At 39.8% G+C, this 20,176-nt stretch overlaps 1 protein-coding gene across 1 annotated transcript in view; it reads left to right on the top strand.

Annotated features, from left to right (window-relative positions):
* The window catches only part of LOC118563467 (protein-lysine 6-oxidase-like), a gene marked incomplete in the record, with an annotated part of 89,827 nt that extends 73,211 nt beyond the window's left edge, over positions 1 to 16,616 (top strand). Inside the window, 7 exon segments of the mRNA XM_036138413.1 lie at positions 4,778 to 4,878; positions 8,110 to 8,218; positions 8,615 to 8,752; positions 8,936 to 9,092; positions 10,691 to 10,786; positions 10,923 to 11,038; positions 14,262 to 16,616. Coding sequence (XP_035994306.1) covers positions 4,797 to 4,878; positions 8,110 to 8,218; positions 8,615 to 8,752; positions 8,936 to 9,092; positions 10,691 to 10,786; positions 10,923 to 11,038; positions 14,262 to 14,268 — 705 coding nt within the window.
* Between the last annotated feature and the right edge of the window lie 3,560 nt (positions 16,617 to 20,176).

Raw genomic sequence — 20,176 nt, 5'->3', positions numbered from 1 at the left:
AAGACATGAAGGACATAATCTCCAATGTGGCAGCATCATACTGTGGGGAGGCTTTTCTTCACCAGGGAAAGGCTGGCTGATCAGAGGTGATGGAAAGATTGATACAGGACAATCCTGGAAGGAAAACCTGTTAGAGACTCACGTTCCAGCAAGACAATGACCCTAAACACACAGCCCAAGCTCCATTTAGATCAAATTATATTAACGTGTTAGAACGGCCCAGTCAAAGTCCAGACCTGAATCTAATTGAACTTTTTTGGTAGTTCTAAAAATTACAGCGGACACTCCTCTTCAGATCTGACTGTGCTTGAACTATTTGAACTATATTCAGCCTCTAGATGCTAAATAGCTGATGTTGTTGTTTTTTTGTACAAAAAATGTAGACAACAATGTGTCATTTAATTTCATCACCCATTTATTTGGCCATTTGTGTTGGTTGTTCACATAAACTCCCCCCAAAAATACAATATTTTAAAGTTTAAATTGAATGAATACCTTTGATATAGTAACAAATAAACAGCAATAGAAGCAATGCGAGTTGCATATTTCGAGGGGGCTTTTTTTTGTCAGGGAATCAAAAGAAAAAGCATGAAGCTACACATAAACAAATGTTCTTATAATTCTCATAATTATTTCCCATATCTGTGCAATTTTGGTCTATAATCCAAAAGAAAATACCTTGAAAACAACACTGGAGAGTGGCTTGACAAACGTGTACATCACCAGGCATTTACAGATGTTAGCATCCAAACTTGATTTAGTACAGCAGCACTTCATAAATGGCCAGTTTCCAAACAAAAAAAAAAACCCACAATGTATTAAAAAATACATTAAACACCAACATAAGTTGTCGCCAAATTATTATTATATTTGTATAAGGCTGAAAAAAGACAGGCTTTAAATCAAATACTGTAAAGTAAAAGCTGTTACACTAACCAGCACACCAAACTGTTTCCAGCAACTTATTGCAGTTTTATTGTTGCTCCGCTCTCATAAAAGAAATTAAGGTCAAGACATATCCTCAACACAAAGCCGACCATTCACGTCGGTGGCAGTAATCATGAAAGTCCAACTGAGACGAGCTCAATAAATCACAGATTAAAGCCTGCAACGCTAATCAGTCACATGTCGAAATGAATGAAAAACGTGAAGATGGACGGAGCAGCATGTGGCTAGTGGCTGAAACATGAGGAGAGCTGAGCGGGCACATACTAGCTAAGGTTAGGCAGACATAACTTAGACATGTCACACCAAACGACATGTCAAACCATTAATAATTCAGTAACATTACACTTTAATTAGGCATTTACTTCAAAACACATGTCCCTTTTTTGCCGTTGTTGGCTTGAATACAAAGGTAGCAGCAGAGTTTATTCATTTTTTTAAATATTTTTCCAAGCATTTTTCCAGCTTCTCACCTGCTTAGTCTCCCCATGATCAGTGGTAAACCCTCTGGATTTATCATTATACTCCTCAGAATGGCAGAAAGAGGCCTCAGAGAAACACAAGAGGTATATTCCATGAACGGGGGGGAGTTTCTTGTGGTAAAAAACCCTTTTAAGACCATCGTCTTCTTTATTTCTCACAAGAAGCAAAGTTGTGAGCAGCCTTGGATACCTAGATTGATATATTCAAAGTGTAAAAGGATTATTTATTGTTGCTGCTCCTGTACCATCACAACAATCAGAAAGCTTTTGCTTTATTTCAAAGCATTGTCAATTTACAGTATATATATAAAAAAAAAAAACTTTATTTGTACATACACAATTTGTTGCACTTTTTTGGTTTTATTTACACATATCAACAATAACCTTGGAATTCTACGTTGATACTTACTGGCTATATTTTGTGGGTTACATGTCCTGCTCAGGAGGTCTTGTGCCAAACCTGTGCTGAGGCTCAGTGCTTCTTTTAAATCAGCGCAGCGGCAGAAAGCAGGACAGGGCGGTGCTGGACTTCAGAACAGGAGGAAGGTTTCTTTGTCTATTAATAGTACAGCTTTCCACGCTGATGCCCTATTTGGCCGGGGCAAAGTCACTCACTGATATTCCATCTGACAGACGACGAGTACTGAGCCCTCCATGACTCCTTCATGCATATGTATATATATAAAAAACTCCCCCAAGCCCTGAACTCATGGACTACATAACAAAGCCTGGTCTGTGGCTGCAAACTAATCAATTGAAATGAGCAGCCCTGATTCTTCTAATAAGAGTGGTTAATTATTTAGCCAGAAACGTACCAGACCTTTTTAAACCGTGAAACTGGGCTATACTCTTGCCTTTCAGGGCCATATGGGGCTTCCCAACTACATTTAACAGATGAACGATACCCAATATTGTCAATGGGTCAAAGCAGCTATAAAGAAATCACAGAAACAAGTCAGGAGTCCCATAGAATCTACAAATTTGAATTGATTTGCAAAATCTACTTCTCTAGATCCTTGATTTTATTATATTGTATTATATTATATTATATTATATTATATTATATTATATTATATTATATTATATTATATTATATTATATTATATTATATTATATTATATTATAGTCTGGGTGAGTACTCGATTGTGATTGGCTGCAGGGTATCAGTTAAAGGAGCTATAAGTAAGATATTTACTGTAAAGTCAACCAGAATCATTCTCATTTGTGACCTGGGGTGGAAGTAACATTCCCTTTAAACAATCGGTCCTCTCCATCAACAACGTCTTAGTCACGTTTTTCTCCTTTCAAAATTAGCAATATGCTTCCGTATGGAACTACTCGGATGCAGTGTGTAGCCTGTGTTTACTTCCTGGTTCCTGAGCCAATCATATGAGAGTTCCCAAAACAGAACGCAACATTTGGTATTTTATTTTGGCAAAAGAGCAGCAGCCTGCAAACATGGAAGCCAGGAAGAGAAGCGGACCAGAAAAAGAACAGAATACGTCATAATATACCTGTCCTGTGTAAGTAAAAAAATCAGTGGAGTTTCACAGTCGTAGAACCATTGGGTAATAGGTGGGATATTAAATAGTTATCTCAGGCACTTCTTGTTAAAAACGGCGAAAAAACAAACAAACATTAAAGTATTGATAATTGATTTAATATTGATTTATTTTCTAAGTAACCATACTATAAGTGGGATAATGCCCTTAGAGGTGTCCATTACCACTCTTGTACCAATTGTCTGTCAGCTGTGGTCATTTTATAATATAATATATTATATTATATTATATTATATTATATTATATTATATTATATTATTATGTGGAAAATTAATCCCAATCCTTTCCAAACATGTAAAAAAAACCTAATACATCCCTTTAAAGTTTTTTCTATAACACGCTTCTATTACTTACTACGAAAATATTAAACATAAACTAAGCTAACCCTGTGAAAAAAACAGCTTTCCTTTTGTGGTCATCATTATCTACCTCTTCAATGCCTCTTCAAAACGAGCACTTTGCTTTTTGTGTGCAGGTTATCTACACAGCAAAGGTTGAGTGAAATGTTCCTGAGCAGCACCAGAGTTTGCAGAATGGGAAAATGAAGACATGCCGCCGCCTACTGGTGAATTCTTAAAACTGCGCCAAATCATGGCCACATCTGTAATCCGAATAGATCTGTCGGGTAAAAGGTCTTCCACACATGAATAAATAAACTATACAATTTTTCACTGCTCTAAAGTAGTTTTTGGAAATCGAGGTTCACCATCTGAAAATAAAACCACATGAGCGGTTTCCTTATGTTTCGTGAATATGCTACACTAAAATATGCCATATATGGAATTTTTTATTGTTATGGGAAGACTAAAGCTCAGGAGGAAGTGAAATGTATTTAATAATCTGCATTTTCCCTCTTTGGAAAATAACCAGACCAGAAAGCAGCATTTGGATGACTGCTGTTCACACCCGTGCGCAAAGTTTACCGAACAAACGTCCTTGTGTAACTGGACCTAACCACGCAGGGATGGGTTAATTATCTTCCTGGTTTTTTGACTTAAAGGTAAATGGTTGAATTGGACTACTCTGCAGTGACACGGTCCGTCCCTCCTTTCATTTTCAGCTGTTAAGTGGCATGGTGCTTATAGAGAACTGAGACCGTGTCTTCGCTTTCTGTCCTCTTCTGTCAGCTTTTGTGCACCTGACTTTTGTAAATATATACTTAAACTAGTGGAGATCTCCAGTTTATTGCCATGGCAAAGTGGTCTGTTGTATTATTATATCTCCTCCAAGTACTTCTTCCCTTCACCTTTGGACAGCAGCGCGCAGCGGGACCCTGGAGGCACCGCATCCAGTGGCAGAATACGGGCAGGTTCAGCAGCTTGGCTGAGCACCCGGGTCAGAGTAACCAGGCTCCGGTCCGGTCTGGCGGCCTGTCGAGGTTTACCTGAGCAGCAGGAGGGAGGACGCTGCCAGGAATGTGCCGGGTGCGCACAGAGGAGCCGCTCCTATAGGACAGGCTGTGAGCTATGCAGACGCACAGCGCTTCAATTCTCTTCAGCGGGGCACTTTGAGAGACACGCTGGGCAGAAGAGAAGCTGCGCATCGCGGTGCATCCCAAACCGTGCGTGGGGAGCCAGGGCTTGGCGCGTTACGCGCAGTGCCAGAGAGGATGCTTGTCTCCAGGCAACCGACGCAGACGGGTCGGTTGATCTCAGCGCATCCGCCAGTTCTGGAAAGCCAACCTGAGGCTCCCGCTCCTTTCCCAGTGTCGAGTGTGTATGCAACAAACGAAGCTGATGGAGAGGGCATGGTCAACGACGACCCCCGGAACCCGTTTAAAACGCACAGGAATTCGGTTTTCTACAACATGTACCCGACCAGAGGCAGATCAGTGGGCCGGACGCGCCATCCGCCCGGCACAGGGTACGGAACGAGGTTGTTCCAAAACGGTGAGTCTGAAAAGTGTCCCTTTTGACTGGATAATAGTTCAGTAGGAGTAAAGACTAGGCTTGCTCTGAATGGGTCTGTATTTTTAACTCAACGTGATGAAACCTTTCAAGTAAAGCAGCACCTCGTGGAAATTGAAATTAAGACACTAAATGTATTTAGGTGGTCTTTTAAAATGAATGCCAAATTGTTTTCCAATAAAAATGGTTAATTACTGTTAAGCAACAGGTAAGAAGACTTTTGTGAATGTAACACGGGAAGTCGCCATTTACAGCTGCCTCTCAATAAAATGAAATACCATCAAAATTAAATTTTATTTACTTATAATCTCAATTCATATAAAGATTTATGCTACTCGGAGTGATATCAACCCTTTATTTCTGTTCATTTTTGGTTATTACTTACAGATAAAAAACTTAAAGGTCAGTGTCTCTACAAAACTGAATAAAACAAAAACAAAAAACTAAAAGTTATGGCCTAAACAGTTTTGAATAAGACTGACTTGACTTTTCCAATAGTCGCTGGCCCCTCTCTCACCTCTAAAGCTCATAGCTAAAGAAGCTGGCTGTGCACAGAGCGATGTCTACGGGTACTATGGGAAATTTGAGTGGAAGGAAAGTGTTCTGCACATGTGCAAACTGTTTGTTCTGCACAAGCAGTTTGCACATGGTGCACAAGCATGGCTGTCGTCTTGAAAGGATCGTGAAGCATAACCCATTCAAGAATTTGGGACAGCTTTATAGACTGCAGCTGGAGTCAGCATTTTAAGAGCTACACAGACTCAGCGTATGTGCTGTGTTGAGTCACCCCAAAACCAACCAAAGCCAACATAAATACACCATGGAAAAAATGCTTATCAACTAACACAACAGGAATAAGAAAGTGATTGATGCTACAGCTAATATAAAAGTTATTTTTTCATCATAACCTATGCAGCATGTTGCTTTTTACTTCATCAACAGTTGTCAGTGAAAGCATCTTGTGGCTGTTGTAAAAGTGCTGTTCTATTTTGACGAGGAACTATTTATTTATTTTTTTGTAGCAGGAACCATGATAGTTTTGTAAGACTGACATTATAACTCTGCTTTTCTATTTCATTTACTGGGGCAAAAGCAAATCACCAGGGAACTAATTCCCCCCAGTATACTGTGTTATCGTTACAAACCTTCTGTAACCTTTAAAGGACTTAATTTAGTTTTGCACATTATTCCTGGGAAATGATTCAAGTTTTTCTCCGTCTCTCTTGTCTCTCCAAAAGCAGGAGAACAATAAAGTGTCTCACAGTTTCACCTTTCCATGGACTTTGTGGTGACTATATAAGTTGGGAAGTATATCCAGCTGTCTGTTGAGTCACTGAAGGCAATTCTGCATGTGCAATCTAATTTCAAATGATGCTTTTTGCAAAGACTTTCATGCTTATTTGTTGAGCAATCAAAAAAGTGATAAGTAGAATAGCGTAGAAATAACTTTCATTGTCCCTCAGTGGGGAAAGTTACATCTCAGCAGCAAAGTGAAAGACAAATGGAAGCTTGCAGATACACACAAAGATAATAAGATAAAATATGTGTTTAAATATGGTTTGTTAAAGAAAGTATGATCAAAAAACAAAGAAATGTGCAACTGAGCACAAGTGTCCTCCTTTTTTGCAAATCAAATTATGCTCACCCTAAGCTAGCGCTTGCTATTGCTAACACTAAATGACTAATTTTATCTTAAGGGAACAGTTTGATCCTCTAGTGTGAACTAAAGTCACTAACACAACCAAGATACTCCATCAATATTCTAATACGACTTAATTTCACCATCTTACCCATTCTTATTTCATCTTGTGAAGGATGATGAAATAAGAAGCTAATTCACAAAAAAAATCCTAAGATCTGTTACAAAACAAGTGAAATTCAGAAACATTCAGAAATGTACTACAGTCAATTCAGTTTAATCGTCTAAAAAACCTTAATCCCAATCATTATAACACAGTCAAGTACACTTCATTATGTCGATGGGAGGAAAGGTTTGCTATCTAAGGAACTGCAGCTGATTGCATCGACCTGTTAACTTTGCAGCAATACCTCAGGCTGAACATGCAAGTAGGAACAGTGGAAATATTTCCTTTCAACAAGGAGAAACCTTCACCAGCATCTGGCTCGGTTCCAGCGGTCATCTGCCACTATCCAGCGGAGGGTTTAGGAAGACAGAGCAGACCCCCTAAAAAACACATAAGTACTGGTTCAGGAGTACTTTCTATGTGAAAGAGAAAGTAAATATTCAACGATAGCGGTAGAGTGGCTTCTTGTAGGGGAGAAAAACAGATAAACACAGAAACTCTTGGGCCAATAGGAAAATACATTGGAAGAAATTGCTTTGTCGAGGCTAAAGACAAGGTTAAATGCACACAGGCACAGCCAAGTGCATCATCTGCAGAGAAAAAACACGGATGTATTGGCTAACCACCCAGTATCTGTCCTGACAACATTAACCCAAGATTTGAATTTTTGACATAATCCAGAGGTTTTATGTACACAATGCCATAGTAAATACTTAACCATATCTATATTTAAAGGTCGTCCCAAAAAATAGAATAATTAATATTCCAAAAAAAGTAAAAAAAAAAGGCAACTGGACTTGTTTTTCGTAGTTGAAGACGTTTCGTAAGCCATTACAAGGCCTTTGTTTGGACAGTAGTATAAAGCTTGTTACTCCACATTACTCCAGACTTTTTGAATTGAGAAAGCTTCCTGGAGAGGAAGCGAAACGTCTTCAACTACGAAAAACAAGTCCAGTTGCCTTTTTTTTTTACTTTTTTTGGAACGACCATGACCTGGATGACTGAGAATCTTCACCAGCAGAATAATTAATAATACTTGCCGTATGCCTCCTTTAGGGAGTAACAATTATTCAACATATGCTTCAAGATTTTTAACCTGTTATTTGATCAGGATTAATCTATTTAGTAAAACTGAGATCCAATACAGTGAGTTCCCAAATTGGATAAAACCATGATCGTCCTTTGAGTCCTCTAATTCTCTGAATATTTAAAAGACAATTTCCACAGCTATGGTGTGAACTGAAAAAAAGGTCTTTGAATCAAACTAAGATCCAAAAGACTGAATAAAGAATGCAATAATTTATTTCTTATATTTACACCAGTGTTTACTTCATAAACTGTTTGCAGCCTATATATCCTGAAAGGATTAAGAAACATTGCATTTTCCCTTTTAATTTCTCTACCCCAGGACTGCCAGACCTCATTCCAGACCCCTATGCCATCCAAGCAGGGACTTATGTCCAGCGCATGCAGATGTACGCGCTACGCTGTGCTGCAGAGGAAAACTGTCTGGCTAGGTAAGATGTGTTTCCAAAGGCGATTCAGGTCTAGTACGCACACGGCCGCACGTAGGCACCGTAATTCAAACATGCACACACGAGACTTTCCTTTACTTCAACTCATGGAAGACTAACATCTCTGCTCCCAGCTTTAAGTTGTTATGAGAGTTTGGGGATTTATATATGTAAAGTTGTAAAAACAGTTTGATCTTCCTATGGAGGAGTGGTTGGCCAGCTTTAAGTCCTGCCAAGACATAAATGTTCTGGGCTGATTTTTCCCAAAAGCATTGAGCTCACTTGGACAAATTATTTGTGCTTCAATACATTTAAGAAAGCTGCACCTGGGATCCCAGCCAGCGGCAGCACGTTCCAGCCCTTCTTATCCCCTGTTTTCTCCTGTGCGTCCATCCAAAGGTCGGCGTATGCGCCCGGCATTCGAGACATCGACTTCAGGGTGCTTCTGCGATTCCCTCAGAAAGTGAAGAACCAAGGGACTGCAGACTTTCTCCCTCTCAAGCCCAGATATCAGTGGGACTGGCACAGCTGCCATCAGTGAGTTTCCTCAGCGGTTAAAGTAGAAATAATGAAAATGAAGTAGTTCTGATCTGACGAGCCAGGAAAACTTCCCCGTGACCATAAAATATGGTCCTAACAACAAAACTGTGTCTCTAAATGCATTCCTGAAGGCTGCCAGGGAAAATAAAATGTTACTTTAGGTTCATTTTGCATCCTCAGGCATTACCACAGCATGGACGCCTTCAGTAACTACGACCTGCTGGACATGGTTTCTGGACGTAAAGTGGCCGAGGGGCACAAAGCCAGCTTCTGCCTGGAGGACACGGGCTGTGACCCTGGAATCAGGCGGCGCTACGCTTGCACATCTCACACACAGGTAGATCTGTACCAGCAACATCAATTGTCCAGCGGTGTCAGCCAAGACTTTACAGCTGTTATGATTTTTGCACAAACAGACACGTCCAGGTGGGCCTGACTGTTGGTCGCTATAAACGGACCTCCAGCTGCCCTCAAGCAGGTTTTCTGTCCAGCAATAGCCTAGTTGGTAAAACATTTTAATGATCTGCCCAATCCAAAAAAACATTTAAGCAGTATTTTTGTCCTATTGTGGTCAGAATGGAGTGAAAACGCCTTTTAAAAGTATTTGTACCACTTGAACTGGTTTACATTTTGTCAGGTTACACCCAAAAAAGCTCCAGCACAGATGCTTTTTATTCTGATTTTTCTCTAATCGTACGTCAACTCAAAGCAGCTCACAGATTTTAATAGGAATGGAAAGGAAATAAAATAAAGAAAAAAGCTAAATCTCCAACGTGTGGTATCTATATATGGGGTTTGTTGGAGGATATTGGGAAAGAAACAGCATCGCAGAGCTCAAGGAACACAGGATAAATAGAGATAAAGTTGTAGAAAAGTTTAAAGCAGGTTGATGTCATAAAACAATAGCCTTTATGGTTTGCCATAAGCCATTATTGGGGAAACGTGCAAGAATCTGCTCCAAAAGAGACCGAAACTGAACTTTTGGCTAACAAGCTAAACTCCACAGGGCCGGAAAACAAAACTTATACATCAGCCAAACCAGTCCCATTGGGAAACATGGGGGTAGCTGTGATATGCTCTGGGGAGGGTTTTATTCGGCAAGGACACTGAAACTAGTTCGACTTCATGGGCAGATGAATGGAGAACCGTACGCTTGTTCTCCATTCAAAGCAGTTCTGGAAGAAAACCTGCTAGAGGCTGCAAAGGACTTCATACTGGGACATAGGTTCATCTTCTAGCTGAATAATAACACCAAACATATAGAGTTACAATAGGATGGTTTAGACCCAAATCCAATTTAAAACTTGTGGCTAGACCTGAAAATTGTCAACTGAGCTGCAGCAATTTTAAAAGAGGAATAGGGGGAAATAATTTGGCCTGTGTGTAGAGGCAAACCCTGAAAGACAAAACCTTCTCCTACAAAGTATTAACTGAGGGGCACTGAATGCAAATGTATTTCAGATTTTAACCTGTACAAATTCTGAAAACCATGCATCATTTTCCTTTCACTGCACAATTACATGTTCCTCGTCTGTGGCATAAGATCAAACAAAATACACAAACGTTTGTGTTTGGCAAAATCTGCATCATAAAGTATGAAAAGTGCATCAAAGCACCATGTTCAACCACAGGTAGCTCACTAGTGCACACTTAAGACACTTTAGTTTTTCTCAAATCTGTCAGAGTACCTTTTCTATGTTTTTTAGCCGCCTAAACTTAGCCAACATAAAGACGAAACATTCTTAAAACATGAGAGCATCTCTTGACTGAGCTCTGTGATCCTGCACTGCTTATTCGGTGTTTCCCTATAAAACTTTTCTTCCAATGACTTTTTGTCTAGCCTAAACCCTGCAGTAGATGAAGCACCCAGAGGAAAACAGTAGTCAGAGGTTCACAGTTTTAAAGGCAGTAGAGTTGATCGGTTTGTATTTTCAGGGACTGAGCCCAGGATGCCACGACACTTACGCCGCCAACATCGACTGTCAGTGGATTGACATCACCGACGTCCCTCCAGGAAACTACATCTTACAGGTGATGGGTTTGGATTTATTTTTCCAAGAGCCAATGATCAGAATTAATATTTTAGTTGAATTCACAAACATGACCTGTATATTTAAAGTTTGGCTGCAGGGAAGTTTAAGTTTTTGTCGTTGTTTGCTTCACGAAGGTTACAGTCAATCCCAGTTTCCACGTCCTGGAATCTGACTTCACCAACAACGTTGTGAGGTGCGAGATCATATACACGGGCGTTTACGTTCAGACACGTGGCTGTCGAATAACAAGGTACTATACAAATACTTTAAAGACCTTTCTGTGATGAAAAGATTAACGTGCTATACATGTAATTACACAATTTATTTTTCTTTTACATTGAATGAAGGAAAAACTCAATTAATCTGAAATGAAAAAGATTCGTTCGACTGCCAAAATCACTGGTTTATTTAACAAGTTGCTTCATTTTATTTTGGTGGTTAGCATCGAAGAAAAACTGAAGGCTCAAATATGTATGGGTAACCTGGTGAGGAACCTTTGGTTAAACGTTCAACTCAACCACCCACTTTTTGTAGCCATCTGTAGGTTCTGGTATAAATCTGCCTGAATGTTTAATCGTTGTTCTTCACAGAATTAATAGGGTTGATTTTCTTTTGTTCCATATTCTGGTACAGGGAGGGGCTTTGGGAAAGCCATTTCCCAAGCTTGTTGTTAGCTTATTTCATCTTTTTAAAAAACGATGTTGATATAAATTATTGGATCATTGTCTTGTTTGAAAACCCACTTGCTGTCATGATTTCATGAACTTTGAATTTGACTTCTGGGTCTGGTGGTCCTACATTTGCCCCCGTTTTATTTAAATTCTAAGTAAATGATTTGGAGGTAGTCCTCTCTATGGCGTAAGACAGCTGTCAAAAAGATGTATGCATGATTCTAACCATTTGTATTCATATTTGTATGCAAATTAAAAATACTGCGCACAAAATTCTGCTGTCATATACATGAGTCTGAAAAGTTGTGCAAGTTAGAACTATGACCCCCTGTGTCATAATTTCAACACTTGCCTACTCATACCAACAAACTGGAATTCATGTCCACAACAGGGAAGACTTTCAAAATAAGAGTTGCATTTACAAGACTTTGGACGCACAGCTTTTTGATTCAAACATAAAAACAATCCTAACCCGGCACAATTTCTCAGACTCTCATGTATGACGGCAGAATTTTGAGTACAATATTTTAACAGACATATGAATACGAACGCAAACAGCTGGAATCATGATCACATCCTTTTCACAGCTGTCTTACTCCATACTCTTCCTTCCTCATTCTTCAAACTTTGAGCAGCACATTTCAGCAGTAAGGCAGTTCAAAGTGTTTTACATCAGGAAAACATAAAAACATCATGCACAGATCGAAACAGTCACTGGTTGTGAGACCAGTAACAAGTGAAAACATCAATACACATCAAATATGTTGGTCATTGTTCCTGTTATTATATCTAAACAGGTGGGTTTTCAATCTTTATTTAAAGGAACTCAGCGTTTCGTCTGATTTGCAGTTTTTTGGAAGTTTGTTCCAGATTTGTGGAGCATAGGGACTAAATGTTGCTTCTCCATGTTTAGTTCTGGTTCTGGCTAGGCAGAGTAGACCAGATCCAGAAGATCTGAGTGGTCTGGAGGATTGATGCAGCAACAACAGGTCTTCAATGTATTTAGGTGCTAAGACGTTCAGTGATTTATAAGCTAACAGAAGTATTTTAAAGTCTATTCTCTGAGCTACACAGACCTAACCTGACTCTCCGCATATCCATCTGGAAACCTTCTGTTGAAGTAATTTTGGGAAGGGGCAACAATACTGGTTAGCTGATTGGCCTATGTTGGTGATAGACGGGCCAAATAAACCAATCAGATCAACGAAGCATATGACGTACTAACAGCGACGACGAAAACACAACTACCAAGCTCTTGCCGAAACCAGTCGGGAGAAGAGCAAAAACATCTTTTCCTTTGAGAAAAGCCTCCAGAGCAGTGTTTTGCTCTTCTTTCAGTGAAGAAATACTCTGTAATTCTGATAAAACTTGCTCGATACCCACGCTAACGCTAGTTTCATCGGCTAAAGCCGCCATGTTCTTTAGACTGAACTGTCGCGCTTCTTGTTGCGTCACACCTCAACCCGCCTCAAAGCCAACGCTGATTGGACGTTCGTTTGATGAACGGCTCCAAATTTTCTTTAACGGAAAGTAGCCAGACTGATCTGCGAGTGAAACCTTGAAAGCTCGCGAGATCAGGATGGTCTCATGAGGCTAACACAGAGCCAGTGTAAGGACTTTAGAACTGGGGTGATGTGCTCTATCTTCCTGGTTTTAGTGAGAACACCAGCAGCAGCGTTCTGCAGCTGTCTGATTGATTTGTTGGGCAGACCTGTGAAAACACCATTGCAGTAACATAAGCATTGCACCAGCACCACAGGCTGAAAGTCCCACAGTATGACGCTGTCCACACCATGCTTGTTCACCATGATTTCTTGTCATTGTAGACTTAACTAAAATTGTCTGCTATTCTGATGACCCAGATAACCGAGAATTTGCACAAACAGCCTCCAATTTAAGCCCATAGCTAAGAATGTGTTTCTGATCTGAACATAAAGCTCTTCACTAAAAGTCATGTTGTTTCTGCTGGGGAACAGCTGCAAATTTCCGTTGAGCTTGGAAGTGTTGAGTTTGAAAGGTGGTCATCACCTTCTCGCTCTGTTGGGATGTAAAACTGGCATCGGCGAAGACAGCGATGCAGAAGTTGCAGCAGTTTCTCTTTCGTTGCAGACTGGAGCATTGCTGTTTTCTTAATTGTCTGTGAATATTTTAATCAATGTACTTTTATCTGAGCATCACAGTTTGGGTCTTCTTCTGAAACAAAGTACGGACTTGTACTTGAACAGGTGGATTGGGCGGATGTTTGGAAATTACTCCAACATATTGTATAGTACTTTTCCATAGTTGTGCACATTTATATATATTTTTCTCTGATCTTCATTGAGTTGCTTGGACTTACCCATATTTCTGAGCATTTGTTAATCCAATAAATGCAGGCAAATAAATAATCTTTATTCTAGGAAAGAGAAAGTATCTGCTCCACTCAGGAACGATCGCTAATAACCGGTTCTGGTCTTGAGAAGTAAAACGACAGTCTGCGACCTTCAGCGTCACTTATTAAAGGATCTAGTTTAACTTTTGTATATATTTAGGTCTGGGTGCATAGTTTTGATACTGTGTGGATTACAGAATGTACACAATAAATATTAGTTTCTGCAACCAAAAAAAAAACTATTTTTTTTAAAACTTACAGTTATTGTTGCAGAACAATAATAAAAAAACACACACACACACAAAAAAAAATGCCCCATATTCCTAAAACATTTTTACCTATAATGAGTATGCAAAGTGCAGTTGTGTCTATATTTGTGTACACACAGACTTTTTGTTATATTAATCACTTGTCTCTGTTTGTATTTCTAGGTCTTGAAAATCCTAAACTCCTGCATCAGCTCCCGGATGTCTGCAGCAGAACGTCTGCTCTGTACTGGATTCTGATATTGAAACAAAAAAATGGCCACTGGTGAAGTTTGCATGGTAGATCTAAACTTAAGGAAAAAAAATCCTCTATCAGTAATTTGTGTAAAATTTTGTGAATAAAACTAGTGAGTTCATAAGAATCGCTTGCATATGCATTTCCAAAGATCTGCCATGATTCATTGCATACAGATAGAAAATCCGAGTACTGTCACCTGCTTTTCAGATATTGTTTAATTGCTTTAAATCTTTGTTTTGTTGCTTTGTTCTTAGCCCTGTCCCATTCTTGTTTAGCTCTGCTTCGAGTTACGTGCACAGCGTTAGTTGGATACTTTAACTGGTGTCAATGAAACCTGTGGAAAGTTCTGAAACCAGCAGCATTTTGGTCGGGCTCCATCTTCCAGGCTGGACGACTGTCAAGAGAACGTTGTTTAGTCTGAACCCAACGCCGGTGAAAACAATCTTAGAACCCTCCAAGATCCGTCCACAGATATGCAGTTTGGTTTATTTAAAAAGCTGCATGCATCAGAGTGCTGAAACAACTTCTGAGTGTTAATTCTGGCATATGCTGCACAAACATGGCAGCCTGGTGGTGGATGCGGGCTCAACCAAAAGTAGCTGTGATAATGAAGGAATGTCCGGTTTAAACAGAGTAACTCAATACTTTTAGGGAATATCAGGTTTTTTGGTAGAATCACTTCACTGTTTCTCTTGAGACTTTTCTCAGTACAGAAAACACACAATATCCTGGGACTTTTCCTTTAAACCTCACATCTGATTTATCATTTACTTGTGCAGGTACAGTCAGAAATTTACATACACCCATCGTCATCATGCCTGTGATTGATTTGGGCTTTTGATTATTTATTAAAACTGTTCGGTAAATAACATAGAATAGTAGATCCACAACGCAAAGCTTTGTGTTATGTGTGGGCACCAAAACAAGAAGGCGTGGCACATTGCACAGGATTAAAAATGATTGTGACGTCTAACTTGCGTGTTTTACTGTTTTGATCCAGCACCCAGTCTAGCTGATTGGTCAATATGAGGATTACTGTATTGGGATGCTAAAAAAAGAAACATCTGCAGTAGGGTTTAAAACAATAATAGGAGGCACAAATTTGAAACAGATATTAATTAACCCATCAAAAAAAATAAAATAATACATACAGCCTCTGATATACCGCATGCATAAACCTCCACTAGCACATTGATAAACCTTCCTTAGCAAGTTGCACCTTGACCACAGCCTTGTTGTTGCCATTAAAGAGGCCCAGCATAATACTGGATTTATTCATTCCACGTCCATAGCTGCAAATTTCCATTCTGACTGAAGGTGTAGATTAGGGGTGTCGGACTCCGGGAAGTGTCCTCCAACTTTTTGGTAATGCATTTCACAGTCTGGGTGCCACAGCTTGGAAAGATCGGTCCCCTCCAGTTCTGAAGCGAACAGACTCCTGATAATTACGTAGTTATTTGATCAAAACCAAGGTTTTTTTCACGGTCATCACCCTCTCGTCAGTGTTTAAATGGCTTTGCTGCGGAAAGAGACACTGGTGATGCATCATTTTTGAGTTCATGGCAAACTAAAGCCTTTTTGGTACTTGAGGTGTTCCTAGTCAGTGTGACTAGTTTCCTTATAGAATATTCACAAACGATAGTTTGGATTAGATAGTTGATACTATGAAATGAATAAATTAGGCTAGCATTAAGATTCTGGATTAGCCCAGCCCCAGACCTCTGATCTACAGAAAATATATGAACCAGGACACCCAACCTATTATGCCTATCAAGAAAAGTGGACAGACATCCATGCAGAACTGCACCAGAAGCTTTTTGGCAACAAATAATTTAGATTAGGTTCTAGTTTGATGGGGGCATTCACCAAATATTAGTACATTGTATAGGTATATTTGAGTCTGACTTTAACCAAGCATGAATTAAAGAGAATCCATAATAAATTCAAACATGTGCACCCAATTCTTGTTTTAAAAAATTAAACAAAGCACTAGTGTTTAATTGTTTTATCTCTCTAAAAGAACTGCTCAAATAAATCTTTAAAAGCCCCAAATTAAAGACGTTCATGGGAATACTGAGTGAACGTGAATCTTCTTGACTGAAATACATGCGTGATGTGCGCATGTTGGACAGGATGGAGTTTTTGCAGACTTTTTATGTTAATAGAATATTGTTGAAAGCCTGATACAGTTACATTTAAACCAATGCGTTTTGTTGAACTTTGAATTTGTAAGTGCAACATTTTGCTTCTGACTAAAGGTGAAGTAAATTGGTTGAATCAAACTGTCTCCCCTTTTTTTTGGATTTTTCTTTGAGGTTTTTTTTGCGATTAATTTTCGTTTTTTTAACGTAACAATGTAAATGATTGCGTGTTGTTACAGCGTCCTCTGAAGATCTCTTTTTCCCACCATTAGGTGAACTAAGCTGCTCTACTTTGATGGATACGGTTGAGCAGCTTGCGGCCTCAAACACAAACAGAGCTGCATTTAAACACCGATGGCATGTTTGCTGACAGATCTCTGTGAAAGCACCATGGCGGGATCTTGTGTCCGGCGAGGAATGAATTGAGGCCATTTCTTGCTCTCCTCTTGTTGGATGTTTTAAAAAAAAAAAAGCCCGTCTCTGGATCCTGACTTGTCACGTCTTGCATTCATTAGTTATTACCGGGCTCTGTGTTGGGCTCATAAGTCCAAGTAGGACTGGCATGTTTTGTCTTTGTTGGAGAACTGGACAATATCCCAGGAAAAATCTCCAGAGGGTCACAGAAAAATGTGACTTTACAAAAGGGATTAGAGTGTTTCAAATAGCCAATAAGAAAATATGTAGGCAGGAAAAATAATATCTTCTCTGGTGAGGATCATGCTTCCATTTAAATAAAACAAATCACTGCTTCAGACATGTTTTTTATTACTTTCAGACTGGGAAACAGTAATTGGACAACATGTACACTGTTTAATGCCCATATGCTGGGTTTTTATACAAAAAGAGATCATGTTCAGCTCTAGAAACCAGGACCTTTAGTTGCCAAGCTGCTTCCCGGTCTGAACAGATTGTGTAAGGCTCAAAATATGTCTGGAAATCCCCCCTACTCCAATTATCCATCTCCAGTCTCCTGTCTGTCTTGGAGAACTGGAGCTAATATTTACAGACACAGATCTTTCCAGCAGCTGATTTCTGCCATGAAAGCCTAAAGCTGAGACTGACTGCTTGACTAAATAAATATTTTAATCCACCTAAAGACTAAGATCTCATCAGGGTTGCGGTTTAGAGCATAGGGAAATTCAAAGAAAACGATTGTATTTCCCTGAATATATCAAGAATGCCTTGAACTGCACAATATATGTTCAGTTGCGGGTAAAAATCACATAGGGAGTCATGTTCGGTCACCATACATTTAATTTGCTTAACTTAGTTGACTCTAGGTTAAGCAAATTAACATGGAGTTTTTAAAAAATAAAACCCCTTTCAGAGTAGGATTATCAATAAAATGGAAAGAAACATAACTTCATGTATTCATTCTCTGCCATGCTGTGTCCACACTGGTCTCTCGCCTTACTTTAAGATACAGTTTGAGAATGGTATTTGGACTGATCATATCTACGTAGTCATCTTTTTCCACACTGGCCGATTCTTTAGACTAATGTTTTTGGTTTGTTAAGCTTCAATTCTAATAAAACAAAACTAATAGAATTATTTAAGTGAAGAAAAAAAAATGCGTAATCATTTTCAGATCAAGTGAATCTAGCGTCATTTATCTTCTTGTTTTGGGAGTTGGGTGTCTCGTAAACTTTTATGCTTCACTTAATTTTCACAGCTTTTATCGACTTGCACCCAAAAGTCCCAAGGAGCCTTTAAACTTTTTGAGTCCAATAAATCTGCTCCTGGGAACGCTTTGTTCTTTTTCAAAGCAATATGTCATTTTAAACAAGCCGTACTGCGGAGAAGACAATAACTGTTTGCTCAGCTGTGCAGCTTTACGTCAACATCTGGAGGGATTCTTCTCGGGCTTACAAAAGCAGAGACTGTGCCCTGAAAGGCCACAGAAGACAAATCTAGACTGGTATCTTTTATTTGGCTGGAGAACATGTGTTCCAGTGCAGAGGGAGGTAAAGCTGGGACGGGGCAGGTCGCGCCATATGTATTTAACGTACACCGAGTGGAAAGAAGAGACGTTTTCCACAGCCGTGTTTGGAGTGGGTGCAGAGGACAGGGTTTGGTATTTGCAGGTCGTATTTCAACAAAGCGGAGCCACGTGACAGCAGGCGAGAAAGAAGAAACGCGCTCGGCCCCAAGAGAGCATCTCGGCAAAGTTAGTTTAGGCGCAGAGCAGAGAAATTCCTCGGCAGCTCTGTAATCATGCTGAGATTATTAAGGACAGCTTTGGGGTCATCTGACTGCCCGAGGGGGACTGAGCGCAGACTTTCTCCCATCGGGGTCCTTACACAAAGGAGTAGGCACGCTTCCAGTGAAGCCAGCGAACACTACGCCGAACCCAGAGACACAACAGTTGAGTCATCTCCGAGCGGGGATGATGATGGATTCTGTTTTTCTTTCAAAGTGGGTGGCATCATGACTTGGGTGGTATTTGGAGAGATCTTCGTTTGTCTTGAGCCAACATGTTCTTCGTCTCTTCCAGTGATTGCGGCCGTAATGTTTTGATACAAGCAGAGAGAAATCCTTTTTTTTTCAGCAGCTGAATTCTTGCTTGAACATAGAAAACCCCTTTTTGAGGATATGGTTCCTAATTAAAGGGACCATGTAACTTTTAGCCACTAGGGGAGCTAGACCTGTAAACCTCCAGGTTTAGTGCCCCTGAAGACGACTAGCAACACTGCACTGTTGCAAAATTAGTCTCTGTGTTTTAGAATCTGATAGCAGACCACTTTGGACCAGCAGATCGAGAAGTCATGGAGTTACTCGTAAAGACAAGGCTGCATATACCCCTCTAGAATATAAACCCTACATCAGAGAACCAAAAATATGTCTGATCAGATAAGTGTCATATCGGCTTTGTTTTGTTGTTGCAGTTTGAGTTCAGACTGCTGTAACCTAGACGGAGCCGACCCTCTCAAGTTACATAGGTGAGTTTTTGAGTTTGTTCTGAAAACGTTTCAACATCTATCCAGGAGTCTTTGCCAAATCTGGCGGCTCGCACTTGAGCAACCTGCAGTTAATGATGTTTTTAAGGACACGGAGGCCCATCCTCCTAGGCCCATTCTGAGTCAGATGCAAATCAGTGACCCACCCATAACTGTCCTGAGTCATTAAAAGCTATTGCTCGGTGTGAGTGGAGTACTTGGTCACCTGAATCATGATGAGACTGCGGATGTAAAGTCAATCTTGATACAATCTTGAGGTGTTCCCAGGCCAGACGTGATATATGGTCCTCCTATTGCTCACACAAACAAAGTGGAAACTGATGGACAAGCAACATTTGAACTGGCCTATACGGCCTATACTGTTTCCCAGTATGTTCAAGTCTTTCAAAGAGAATATCTTGATCAACTTTATCAAATGTGGCGCTGAGATCTAACTGGGTAAGTGCAGACAAAGGTCCATTATCTGCGGCCATAACAATATTGTTAGTGACTTGTGGAGCTGTCTTGTCCACCCGGGGCTCCCGTGCTCATCGTTATTTTGAGGGCTACACTGCCAAATGGGGCAGGTAAAAACAAAGCAGACTAATAACAAAATATAGTCTATATTCCCTGAACGAAGATGATCAAAATATTATGCATCTAAATGCTTGCTTTGAATGTTGTTTTCCACATAAATGTCAATGCCGAATGAAACTTGATTGTCTGGTTGAAAGGGTTGTAAGCCAGTGTAAATTAATTGGCCAA

The sequence above is a fragment of the Fundulus heteroclitus genome, chromosome 6 (genome assembly GCF_011125445.2).
Source record: "Fundulus heteroclitus isolate FHET01 chromosome 6, MU-UCD_Fhet_4.1, whole genome shotgun sequence".
Classification (NCBI taxonomy): Eukaryota; Metazoa; Chordata; class Actinopteri; order Cyprinodontiformes; family Fundulidae; genus Fundulus; species Fundulus heteroclitus.
This window is presented reverse-complemented; position numbering and strand designations above follow the sequence as displayed.